We start from the raw sequence: 13,255 nt of genomic DNA, 5'->3' as shown, positions 1-13,255 counted from the left end.
ACCCAATGCTAAATGACGTTTTATGTGCTAAAGATCACAGGACAATTCCATATTTACAATGCATCCACAATGAACTACACACAAACCTCATGCCTCCAACTTTGTACCCACGCCACAGACACCCAATACATTTTAATCAACATTGTCTGGCCTTCCCATTAACTGTGATTAACGGCTTTCAGGAACCCACTGTTCAAAGCTGCATTCTATATTCATATTTGAAGATTGCTGGCTGAAGTTATTTGCTATATGTACTAACCCCAAAAACGCCCTAACACTGCCTTTCTAGTTTGTATCAAAACTCACTTGTTCTGAAGAAGGTCATCAATGTGCAATGCTAATTCCATTTTTCACTCTCCATGAATGCTGTCTCCACTGTACATTAACTCCACTGACAATATAGGTCCACAAGACCCTGAAAGTTATTCTCCACATCTCTGGAGCCACCTCTAAAAAAGCAGAATTCACTGATGATATTTGCAATTGCCTCTTGTGAGCCAGCACTTCCTTTAGCAACCTGAAGGAGAGAGATCAGGACTTCAAACCTACCACTAAGAACGATGTCTACCAGGCAATGATCCTTCACTCCTTTAAGTTTTGGAAATGTGGAATCGCACACCAGGCACCTCGAGGAACGGGCATCAGCCTGCAATGTTAACTCCTCCTCTTTTCTCCTGCAGTTATGGCCTGACCTGCTGGGCATTTACAACAACTGCAGCTGAATACCTCACAGACCCAGTTTATTTTTCCTCCAAGCAACCACACAAAATGCTGGAGGAGCTCAGCAGGCCAGGCAGCACCTATATTAAAGAGTAAACAGTTGATGTTTTGGGCTGAGACCCTTCCTCGGGATCTTGGTTGAAGGGTCTTGGCCCGAAACGTTGACTGTTTATTCATTTCAATAGATGCTGTCTGGCCTGCTGAGTTCCTCCAGCATTTTGTGTTTGTTTAAGCAACACACATCAAAGTTGCTGGTGAACGCAGCAGGCCAGGCAGCATCTGTAGGAAGAGGTGCAGTCGACGTTTCAGGCCGAGACCCTTCGTCAGTCGGCCTGAAACGTCGACTGCACCTCTTCCTACAGATGCTGCCTGGCCTGCTGCGTTCACCAGCAACTTTGATGTGTGTTGCTTGAAGTTCCAGCATCTGCAGAATTCCTGTTGTTTTTTTTTGTGTTTGTTGTTTAGATTTCCAGCATCTGCAGATTTCATTTCCTCTCTTTTCTCTTTCAACTGCTATTTACACTACTCACAGACACATCAGCTGTACTGAGGGGCTCTCACCACCCTCTGAACCAGTAACACCACTTGTGCAACTGTGTTCCCCTAATCATAGAACATTTCAGCACAGAAATACGCCCCTCAGCCCACAATTCTGTGGCAAACTAATTAGCCTAATAACACCTATTTAAACTCATCCCTTCCGCCCGTACATGGTTCATATCCCTTTATCCTCTGCATATTCATGTGCCTACCTCAGAGCCTCTTATCATGAGACTTGTGTTATTGTCATCCCTTTTCCACAACAACCTGCTTATTTTCTAATTTTAAACAGTTGTAATGCAGATCATCTTCCTGATCCGTTAATTCAGTTTACTTCTCCACGAAATCTGTCCAACTTGCTATTCGGCGCCTGATTTCATTTCAGGTTCGCCTATTTTTTCCGTCTGAAACAGGGACGTTTCTATATTTGCATTGCATTCAGCAATTTCAAATATTTGCATGAGGAACCAAAAATTTCCAATAACAAGCGTGCAACTTGCACAGTTTTGCAAGATTTTCTTTCTTAACGTCTCCATAAAAGTCAGGAAAAACTTGGCATTTAACGCACAGCGTTTTTTAACGTTGCAGAATATACAGTACGGAAGAAAACCCGTTAGGAAGAAAAGCGAGAACGCGTTTCCTTTCCACACCAATTCCCCCCTTATCACCCGCAGCAGGAGCGCCCCAGTGCGGGCCAGCGCATGCGCCCTGGCGCCTGACAGGTCAGACGAAGGACACGTCACCGACAGACGGACCCATCCAACCCGTCGCTGGGGGAGGATGGTTCTCCTCCCTGCTAATTCCATTCTAACTTCGTTCTATTCTAAAGCCTCTTTTTGTTCCAGGTTACTATATTTATAAATCTATTTGAAAGCAGCTTTTCAGATGGATGTCAGTTGTCGCTCTGTCGGATGTGAGAGGTTTCATGTACTCGGGCTCCCCTCGCCCCGGGTGTCGCGGCGCCGAGGGCTGAGGGCGGAGTTGTGGGCTCGGCAGTCGAGTGATGGCGAAGCAGCGCGGCGGAGGGATGCTCGGGGGCGGCTTTTGCTCCGCTGCCCATGGCTCGGCAGGGAGCAGCAAGGCAGCCCCCGGGGCTGTCGCCGTCACCGCCACCGCCGGGGAGTATTGCAAGCGGGTGCAGGAGTGGCTGTGGCAGTATTACAGCTACGTGCAATGGCAGAGTTGGATGATGATGATGGCCCCGCTGCCGCCTTACTACCCTCTCCCCGCCGTTGCAGCCAGGCAGGGCGAAGGAGCTGCTGCGGCCGTGCCCGGCACCAACAACGCTTACGGTCCCTTTTCGCTGTTTGCGCCCTACTTCGGGGCTCCGGCGGGAGCGCAGACCCCAGGCGAGCAGCCTCCAGTACAGCAGGAGGTGGCAACATCGTCGGCCAACGGTGTCAGACCTCCAGCCGCCAATGCTCAGCAGCAGGCGGGGAACGTACAACCGGGAGGTAAGGCACGGTTGCAGGAATACGGTGCTCTGCTTCAGGTGGAAATGTCTAGTTCAGGTTTATTGTCATAGGTGTATACAGGGTATAAATGTCATAAAACTAGCCAAGCGTGACCCAAGCTTAAGCCTGTGTATTGCTATATTTACGCTCTGTTCTTGGTTGGTGCGGCTGTAACGAAATCAGATTTCCCTCGGGATTAATAAAGTATATCTATCTATCTAGTATACTTCATGCATAGTCTCAATACTAGGAACATGGTCTCAATAAAACTCAGTGACAGTAATCTCTGCAACACACATCAAAGTTGCTGGTGAACGCAGCAGGCCAGGCAGCATCTCTAGGAAGGGTCTCGGCCCGAAACGTCGACTGCACCTCTTCCTAGAGATGCTGCGTTCACCAGCAGCTTTGATGTGTGTTGCTTGAATTTCCAGCACTTGCAGAATTCCTCGTGTTTACGACAGTAATCTCTACCGTGGTTGTAATGTCTATCTCCAGGTATTTCTGATCAAAAAGAAACAATGGGCGATAATGTGTTATCTTGAATGCTGTGTTGATAGATACTGAAATTTCTGCGTCGCATTTTCTAAACTGGGAGAAAATATCGTAATTTGAGGTGCAAAGGGACTTGGGAGTCTTTTTTTTCTATAATTCACTGAAGGTTAACTTGCAGGTTGAGTTGGTGTGAAATGCTGTGCTATAGTCAATAAAATTTATGAATGGACATTGAACCCCTGAACACTACCTCACTACCTTTTCATTATCTTTTCGGACTATATAACTATTTGTGTGTGTATGTATTTTTTTAGTTTTTTTTCTTTATGATGTATTGCATTGTACTACTGCCACTAAGTTAACAAATTTCAGGACGTTGATATTCAACCTGATTCTGAGCTGGTAGTAAGGAAGGCAAGTACAATGTTCATTCTGACAAGACTAGAATATAAAAGCAAGGATGTGAAACTGAGGTAGACGACTGCACTTGGGGTGTTGTGAGCAGTTTTTTGCTCCTCACCTAGGAAAAGATGAGGGGGACCAGAGGAAGTTTACACAAATGATTCTGGGAACAAAAGGTCGACATGAAGAGTGTTTGATGGCTCTGGGCCTGTATTCACTGGAGGTTTGAAGAATGGCTGGGGGGGGGAGAATCTCATTAAAACCTATCGAATATTGCAAGGCCTAGATAGAGTGATGTGAGGATGTTTTCTTCAGTGGGAGGGTCTAGGACCAGAGGGCACAGCCTCAGGATACAAGGACGTCCCTTTAGAACAGAGGTGCAGAGGAATTTATTTTGCCAGAGGTTGGTGTATCTGTGGAATTCATTGCCACAGATGGCTGTGGAGGCAAAAAGTGAATATTGATCAGTTCTTGATTAGTAAGGGTATCAAAGTTTACAGGGGGAAGGCAGGAGAATAGGATTGAGAGGGATATTAAATCAGCCATGATTTAATTAATCGGGTGAATGTGTAGTAATTTTGACTTCACCATTAGAAATTGGATGGTAATACCTTTCAGAGCATATATGGTTAATTTAATGTACAATCTTTACTGTTAAATGGAGAATTTTAAGGATATGTATGTGTATATACACATATATACATCTATGGGGTAAGAGTTGTGAATTTAACTTATTCAGTTTGACTGAAAATTGGTAAACTAAATCTTGAATTGGTCAAAAATGTACGGCCCAAAGTTACAATGAATGGAATTCCTTTGTCTTAGAAAGGGTTTTTTTTTATTGTTGAGATAATGCAGCAAAGCACTTTGAAAACAAGGTCAGAGTACAGTTTTCCAGGTTCCAATCATTGCACTTTCCCATTGCCCTGCATAAATACCTACTGTTCAAAAGCTTCAGTCTTTTTCAAACTCAAAGTTGCTGTTAAATATGCTTCCACCTTTTCTTTTCAAGTAATAAATTCCAAATCATACCAACCTGCTGAGTTTTTAAGAAAATACTATCCATTCTGTAAATCATCCTTTGACCTGTGTACTTTGATTGCTCTAATGAAAAGCTTATCATAACTGGATTCTCTGAAATCTAAAAACAAGGCATCAGCATCAATCTTCGTACTGAAACTGGAAGTGTTCTCTTCCTTGTATTGTAGCACATCTTTGCAACTTTTCCTGACTATTGACTTGGGTCCCAAAATGTGGTTGATAGAATTGGACACAATGCAGGAGTTCCCATCCTGGGCTCCACGGACGCCTTGCTTAATGGTACAGTATTGGTCCAAGGCATTACAAGGTTAGGAACCCCAGAGTTGAAAAAAAAACAGATTAACCAGACTTGCGCACAAGAAATTCTGCAATGGCGGAAATGCAAAGCAACACACAAAATGCTGGAGAAACTCAGCAGGTCAGGCTGCATCTATGGGAATGAATAAACGGTCGATGTTTTGGGCTGAGACGCTTCTTCAGGACTGGAAAGGAAGGGGGAAGTTGCCAGAATGAAAAGGTGGGGGGAGGAGAAAGAGGATAGCAAGAATGTGATGGGTGAAGCCAGGTGGGTGGGAAAGATTAAAGGCTAGTGAAGGGAGGAATCTGATGAGAGGTGAGTGGACCGTGGGATAAAGGGAAGAAGGAGGGGCACCAGGGCCTAGTGATAGCCATGTGAGAAGAGATAAGAGGCCAGAGTGCGGAATAGAAGATGTCAGGGGGGGAGAGGAGGGGTGAGGGAAAAAACACCAGAAAGAGAGATTGATATTCATGCCATCAGGCTGGAGGCTTCCCAGATGGAATACGAGGTGTTGTTCCTTCACCCTGAGGGTGGCCTCCTTTTTTACCTCCTTCCCCTCTCCCTCCTCACCCCCCAATCTTTTTATCCTGGCATGTTCCCCTTTCTTTTCCAGCCGTGAAGAGGAATCTCAGCCCAAAATGTCAACTGTTTCTACACTTCCATAGATGCTGCCTGACCTGCTGAGTTCATCCAGCAATTTGTGTCTGTTAACCTAACCTACTGACTTTCGAAGATTTTTCACTGAGAAAACTTAGTTCCTGTTTTGGCAATTCTCATTCCTATACAAATGTGATGTTAGAGGTCCTGTAAAGGAGTCTTGTTAGAAGTAATGTTAAATTTCTTTGCAAAGTAGTAAGTGGTGAATCATTCCTGGAGTTGCTACTTGATTTACTTTAGGGCTAGTTCTGCTGCTGTCTATTTGTATAAACACAGAATATAAGTTCAGCAGAGAAGCAATGGCACTCACTGCTGATTTTAAAGGTTCCTGTGGCAAGAACTTTCCCTTTTCTAACCCATACTGTCATCAGCATCAATTGTGTATAACCCTTGGTGTCCATGATGTTGTCCAGCTGTCTACCTATCACATTAAATCAGTGGTTCAGAAACCAAAACAGTTTTAGTTTAATCTTTAAATTAATGCAGTTTTAATACTATTTAGTACAAATTTAAATTTAATTTTAAAAATCTATGCAACTTGTTTATAGTAAATTTAAACATCTTTTTGTAAAATAAAATGTCAGAATTGTGTTAGCATAACACAGTATCTTCGGTATGCTTCGTAACAGCACAAGTTTGCATATAACTTAAACTTGCATGGATGCAAGGAACTTTGTGCTGAAGTACTGCCGACTTCAGCAACGCATGCAGAAATATTAATGCTGCAGTCGATTTCAGAGATGAGCACAAATATTTGCTGTTATAATATAGGCATCCATTAGTCTCATGAGACCATGGATTTGCGTCTTGGAAGGTTTCCAGGGCGCAGGCCTGGGCAAGGTTGTATGGAAGACTGGCAGTTGCCCATGCTGCAAGTCTCCCCTCTCCACGCCACCGATGTTGTTCAAAGGAAGGGCACCAGGGCCAATAAAGCTTGGCACTGGTGTCGTCGCAGAGCAATGTGTGGTTAAGTGCCTTGCTCAAGGACACAACACGCTACCTCAGCTGAGGCCCAAACTAGCGACCTTCAGATCACTAGATCGATGCCTTAACCACTTGGCTATGCGCCACATGCTGTTATGGTAAAGCCAGGGATATTAGCATGCTTTGAAATGCTAGAGGCAAAAATCTTGTATTATTGTTGCAGCTGACCATTCAGTCATCAAAGTCACGAAGAATCAAAACTGAACAGGTTAGTAAGCCTACCAAAACAAAACTAACTTTTAAAAAAAAAAAAAAAAAAAATTGGAACAACTGAAGGTCATTTCGCACCTGGGTCTGCTAACCTTTTTAGAGACAGAGAGAAGTACAACACAGGTACAGCCCCTTTGGCCTGTCTAGTTCATGCCGAGCCATTTAAACTGCCTATTTCCATCGACCTGCACCAAGACCATAGCCCTCCATACCCCTACCATACATGTTCCTATCCAGATTTCGAGTTTGCATGCACCTCTTGTGCTGGCAGCTTGTTCCACACACTTCGCAGCCCTCTGAGTGAACTGGCACAACAGCAGAAATTCAATTTCATCTACTGCTTATACTTGCCGCAGTTGGCGATTGGGCCTCCTTTAGCATTCCATTTTAAAGCTTCAAGTGAATGCGGAAGCAGGAGACCACGTGGAGTTAGTGTCTCAAGCTTCATTGATCAGGCTTTCAATCTGGCCTCTGCCATACATCGAGCTTGCATGCTTTCCCTGAGACAATGGGTGCTCCAGCTTCTTGAAAAGTTGATAGGGATATGTAATGGGGTTAGTTCAAGGTAGGATAGTTGGTGTGGATTTAAAAGGCTAAAGAATCCACTTTCGTGCTGTATGACTGATTTGGTCTATTGTGGAAAACATGAAAGATGAAGCCTATTATATCTAGCATGTCAAAAGAAAGAGCTACCTAGCTTCCTCTCAACTTTCGGCACTTTGTCTACCCCTTCAATTCACCTGTTACTGTCCCGGTTTTAGAACTCATTTTGAAACAATAACAGACACCGTCAGTACTCACGGGAGATATTCTTTTTAACAACTTTCATGAGCATAAAACTTGAGTTTCATTAGTATTTCTTGATGCACAGCCTAATTACATCGAATCAGCTTTGCGGTCTCCTACACCACCTCAGTTGCAATGTTTCTTCGAAGAAATAACTGTTTCAAGGTAAGTGAGAGAATGTGTTGATTTTGTGGAATCTTCATTTAACTGGGTTCCAGAAGTCTACAATCAGCTGTAATTAACCTTGAGCAGTTCTATTAAATTGGAGATGCCCATCTGAACTTATTCCCCACAGGAAGTAAATTAGAAGGGAGAAGTCTATATGTTGGGCACAACTGATATTGATGACAATCTAGATTATTTGATCATCAGCTCTTTCCACCAGCTGTCACTGCTATCTTTATATAAAGTTAGTAGTGTATCCCTACCTGTTTGTAAGGGTGGTAGAGCAGGACAAGATACAGAAGACATCCCGGTCATCCACTGCTCCTAGTCCCATCTCCAGCTGTCTCGACTCTGTCTTGCCACTGGATCCAGATGGGAATTGGAAAGAGAGAGTGAGGCTGAAGCTGTGCAACTCTCCCTCACTTAAATCCAAATCACACGCTAGTCTCGACACCGTAATGGTGTCAAGGTCCTCATCGACGTTGACGATGGACGAACACGTATGGGGGTTAAGTGTCACAAGATAAGAGAGTTGGTGTGATCAGGAGAACTGTGTTCTTGGTGCAGCCTAGGAAGTTCCCATTCACACTTACATATTTTAGATGTGCTTTCTCCCAATTAAAATGGTTACAAAAGTGAACCTTTTCTTTCCCCCCACAGGACGAGAGTATACTATCCCGTCACTGATGCATCGATTCCTTGCAGAGATGGTGGATTTTCTAATCCTTTTCCTGTTGAAAGCTGTTGTGGTGCTGACAGTGATGCACATCTGTGGGATCAAGTAAGTTATACACTCATTTAAATAAAAGTGCTGTACTTCTGTGCAGTTTTTGTATATAAGCAATGGGTTAAAATCCAATGGGAATGATCTCTGAGAGGTGCTGCCAGTAAATGTTAACTGAGTTAAGCCAAGAGACATGAAATTGGAGTATAGTATGATCTGGAGTTCCCTCAAGCCTTGCTCATGCTTTGTCACTGGAGATCTGGCGTTATACAGAAAGTTGTAAGTGAATGTGTTCATTACTAATCCTGTGCATTGCTTGTAATTGTTGCATGCTTTGCTAGCCTAATTAGGTGGAACATCAGATGTATGAGACAGAAAGCACAGGGAGTAATTGGTGATGTGTCATTTGTAAATAATTGCTGATTTGGGGAGTCTTGCTGAACTGCATCCTGATTTAAGTGAAACTAATGAGCTACACCACCACTGAAGTTGTGTAATTTTGTAGCACTTTTATTTTGCACTCTGTCTCATTCTTCTGTTTACTTTACTGAAGTCACCAGATGAAAACAAACATTCTGTGTAACTTTGTGTAACTCTGCAGGCACTACTAAAATCTGTTTTTTTTTGGGGGGGGGGGAGGGAAGCAAATCTTTAAAAAGCCTGAGAACATGTTCTTCAGAACTCTGTGCAGGCTCTGCAGTTTGTATTAATCTTGTAGGGCTCTGTTTGTTGTTGCTGATGTCATCTGTTATTACTGTAAGGAACGTTGTTGGTGTAATAAGGCCAATGATTCTTGTTACACTAAGCAATAATGCTTTGTGATACCATTATGGATTGGTCCTGGGCTGATCAGTAGGAATTCAGTTTGGTGCATTATAACCTGTAGTGTGGTTGTGTGTATCAATCTGTAAAACTCCATTGGATCTCTAGAGAGAGTGGTCTGCTGAAACACGTGGTAATCTGTTGTGCGTAATGTCATCCAATGTTGTAGAATGTGATAACTAACCTGGGACTTGCAAGTCTGTGCTTTGCTAATAGTTGAAACTATTCTCTCCTTAGTAATATTTAATTATTCAGTCACCTAAATTCAGATTTAGCCTAGAGAATTATGACTCTTTGTGTGCAGCTTCCAAAGAAATCTAGTGTTTTGAGTTTATGACTACTGTAGCTAAAATCTTCAGAACCAGATCAAGGACTGCAAAGCACCCACAGTGAGTATGCCACCTGGAGACTCAGGAATGTCTCAGGAAATATGGCTGCTGGGAAGGCCTGCAGGGCCTAAAGCCTTCCTCTCTACTGTCGCCCTAGGTAATGTAGTCTCTGGATAATAAAACTGAATATCTGAGCAAGACTGCTGTACCAAAGGGCCAAGCAGGGTCTGTTCCTTTCTGTGCTTCAGAGAGACATGGCTCACCCTCAGCTCCTAGACACAATTCTCCATCCTGAGGACTTCACCTACCACAGCGACTGGATGGCGGTGTCAGGCAAAGGCAGAGGAGGCAGTGTTTGCTTCATGATTAACTCACTGTGGTGCACACATATCTGGCGGTCCTGCTCCCCTGACCTGGAACATCTGGCAGTGCAATGTTGCCTATTTTATAAGTGGAGGAAGTTTTCTGCTGTCATCTGGTTGCAGTGTACATTGCACCCCTGGCAGGTGTCAGGCTGGCACTGGAAAAGCTGAGCACTGAACAACAGTCACAAGATGGCACACCCTGATGCCTCCACAGTCTTTGCAGGGGACTTCAACCAGGCCAGCTTGGTCTTTGACAGACCATCAGCAACATGTTACCTGTGGAATCAGGTGAGCCAACGCACTTAATCACTGTTACACTGTCATCAAAAACACTTACTGTGTCATCCCACACCTGCACTTTGACAAACCAGTCACCTGGCAGAACTACTCCAGTGCTTAGCCTACTGCTTTACTCTCTCTATGATAGATAGATATACTTTATTGATCCCGAGGGAAATTGGGTTTCGTTACAGCCGCACCAACCAAGAATAGAGAAATATAGCAATACAAAAACCATAAACAATCAAACAACAAAAGGCAAACTATGCCAGGTGGAAAATAAGTCCAGGACCAGACTATTTTCTCAGGGTGTCTGACCCTCCATGGGAGGAGCTGCACATTCGATGACCACAGGCAGGATTGACCTCCTGTGCCGCCCAGTGTTGAATCTCGGTGGAATATGGCTGAAGTCCAACAGCAAAAAGTTCAATATCCGGTCTACAAACGCATTCCTCGATCATAATATGACCCGGCTTGCACCATCTGTTGTTCACCAGAACAGTAAGCTCCCAACTCCTTTACGCTTACCACTCTCAGTGCACTTCCGGTCAGCTGGAACGGTCTGGAAGCCGTAAATGGAAAAGTTTTGATCGGATATGTCCTCGTGAGGCCCCATTCCAGTGAAACACATAACACTGCACTCCCGAAATGTTCTCTGACTCCTGGCTAGCGCCGTGAACTCATCCATTTTATTACCCACTGAACTCCTCTTCTCCATAAGTCTCTGTTGTCTCGACCCGGTCCTCTTTCCTCGCCTTTGTGATTCCCCTCTGCATCCTCTGTGTGTTTTCCTCCAGATTTCAGCAGGGATGTCCACCGCTCTGCTCGCTAAACCGGCCGGCATTAGCGCAAGCTGGTCCCTGGAATAAACAATGCGACCATGCTTCTGTCCCGCGTGTCGGGATGTAACTATTTCCAGCACTAAAAACCCAAATAAAACTCTCTCTACCAGCATGTTAGAGAGGGTGCAGCTTTGATGTGCTACCGTGGAAAAAAAATACAAAAAATAACGTAAGTTTAAAAAGAAGAGAAAAGTAAGAATCCTATCGGAACAACTGTAACAGGCTGTATGCACAACTGGCGCATGACTGTGGCTAGGTATAGCTCAAATACCATCTAGAAGTTTGCAGATGATACAGCCATTGTTGGTAGAATCTCAGGTGGAGATGAGCGTGCTTACAGGAGTGAGATATGCCAGCTAGTTGAGTGGTGCTGCAGCAACAGCCTTGCATTCAACATCAGTAGGATGAAAGAGCTGATTGTGGACTTCGGGAAGGGTAAGATGAACACAAACCAATCCTCATAGAAGTGGAGAGAGTGAGCAACTTCAAGTTCTTGGGTGTCAAGATCTCTGAGGATCTAACCTAGTCCTAACATTTCGATGCATCTATAGCGAAGGCAGGACAGCAGCTATATTTCATTACAAATTTGAGATTTGGTTTATCACCTTAAACACTCAAACTTCTGTAGATGTACAGTAGAGAGCAGTCTGACAGGCTTCAGCACTGTCTGTTATTAGGGGGGAGGGAAGTTATTGCAAAAGACTGAAAGAAGCTACAGGAAGTTGTAAAATTAGTCAACTTCATCTTGTGTACTCGCCTCCATAGTACCCAAGACATCTTCAAGAAGCAGTGCCTCAGAAAGGCAGCGTCTATTATTAAGGACCCACGTCACCCAGGGGCATGCCCTCTTCTTATTGTTACTGTCAGGAAGGACGTAAAGAAGCCTGGAAGTTCACACTCAGCAATTCAGGAACAACTTTTTCCCCCTCTGCCATCTGATTCCTAAATGGACATTGAGCCCATGAACACTACCTGCCTTTTTTATTATTTGTTTTGCACTTTTTAATCTAATATTTTTTCTTTCTATATTATCATGTATTGCATTGCACTGCTGCTGGTTTAACAAATTTCACGACACATGGATTCTGATCCTACCGTACAGTACCAGTGCTAAGAACCATGAAGGTTTGGTCAAGAGAGGCAGAAGAGTGTTTACAAGACTGCTTTGACATGGTGGACTGGACCATATTCATTCAGCTATGGCGACTAATCCCTGGATATGCCGCAGTCGTTACTGACTTCAGGACCTGTGTGGATGAGCATGTGCCATCGAGAGCATGCTGAGCATACTCAAACCAGGATCTCTGGATGAATTGGGACATTCACAGTCGGCCGAGGGCTAGATCTGTGGAATTCGAAACTAGCGATCCTGAATCCTACAAGTAGTCCAGGTGCAACCTATGGAAGGCCATTTTGAGAGCGAGAACGCAATTGTGTGAAGTTGGAAACACAATCGGATGCATGATAGCTGTGGGAGAATTAGCATTCCATTACTCGTTTACGGCAAAACCGAACAGCATAAATGGCAATGATGCTTCACTCAATAAGCTTAACGTCTTTTATGCATACTTTGAAAGGGAAAATAGAGTTCAAAGTACATTGATTATCAAAGGGTGTATACATTATACAACCTTGAGATTTGTCTCCTAACAGGTAGCCTCAAAAGAAACCTATTTTTAAAAAAAATGCCAAACACCCAATGTGCAGACGGGGGGGGGGGGGGGGGGGGAATGCAAACAATAAACACAAGCAAATAGCCTTCTTAACTGAAGTCCACAAAGAGAGTCCTGTTCCCAGACCCTTTGTTCAGAGTGGAGCAGTGAGATGATCCTCACCTCAGGTGTCGATGCCCTGACCTTTTGAATTAGGCCCGGCACCTAAATTGTTGTCCAAACATTGGGTTCAGTTGTTTCAATATGCTCTGGGGCCTGGACCCTGTCACCTCAATTCGGCTTTACCTGAACTTTCCGATTTGGCCTGGCACTTAAATCGATCGGTTTTTGCTCTTGGTGATGGACCCGCTGCCTGTTCTCACCTCAGTTCTGCTACTTCGAATTGCCTCCAGATCCAAAGTTGTGTGCTATTGCTTGCGATGATCGTTTACCAGAAAAAGTGATTGTGTTTTCCTTCTTTCATTAACCTGTG

The 13,255-nt window shown here is 44.1% G+C and overlaps 1 protein-coding gene across 2 annotated transcripts in view; it reads left to right on the top strand.

Annotated features, from left to right (window-relative positions):
• The first annotated feature begins 2,252 nt into the window (after positions 1-2,252).
• The window catches only part of LOC140212595 (protein FAM8A1-like), a 46,241-nt gene continuing 35,238 nt past the window's right edge, over positions 2,253-13,255 (top strand). For both annotated transcript variants that reach the window (XR_011889755.1, XM_072283586.1), the window contains exons 1-2: positions 2,253-2,714; positions 8,410-8,530. Coding sequence is in view for 1 of the 2 variants with exons in the window: in XM_072283586.1 (XP_072139687.1) it covers positions 2,264-2,714; positions 8,410-8,530 (572 nt within the window). In the remaining variant the exon portion in view is untranslated. The remainder of the gene's footprint in view (positions 2,715-8,409; positions 8,531-13,255) is intronic.

This window comes from Mobula birostris, chromosome 19, assembly GCF_030028105.1.
Source record: "Mobula birostris isolate sMobBir1 chromosome 19, sMobBir1.hap1, whole genome shotgun sequence".
In the NCBI taxonomy this organism is placed as follows: Eukaryota; Metazoa; Chordata; class Chondrichthyes; order Myliobatiformes; family Myliobatidae; genus Mobula; species Mobula birostris.
This window is presented reverse-complemented; position numbering and strand designations above follow the sequence as displayed.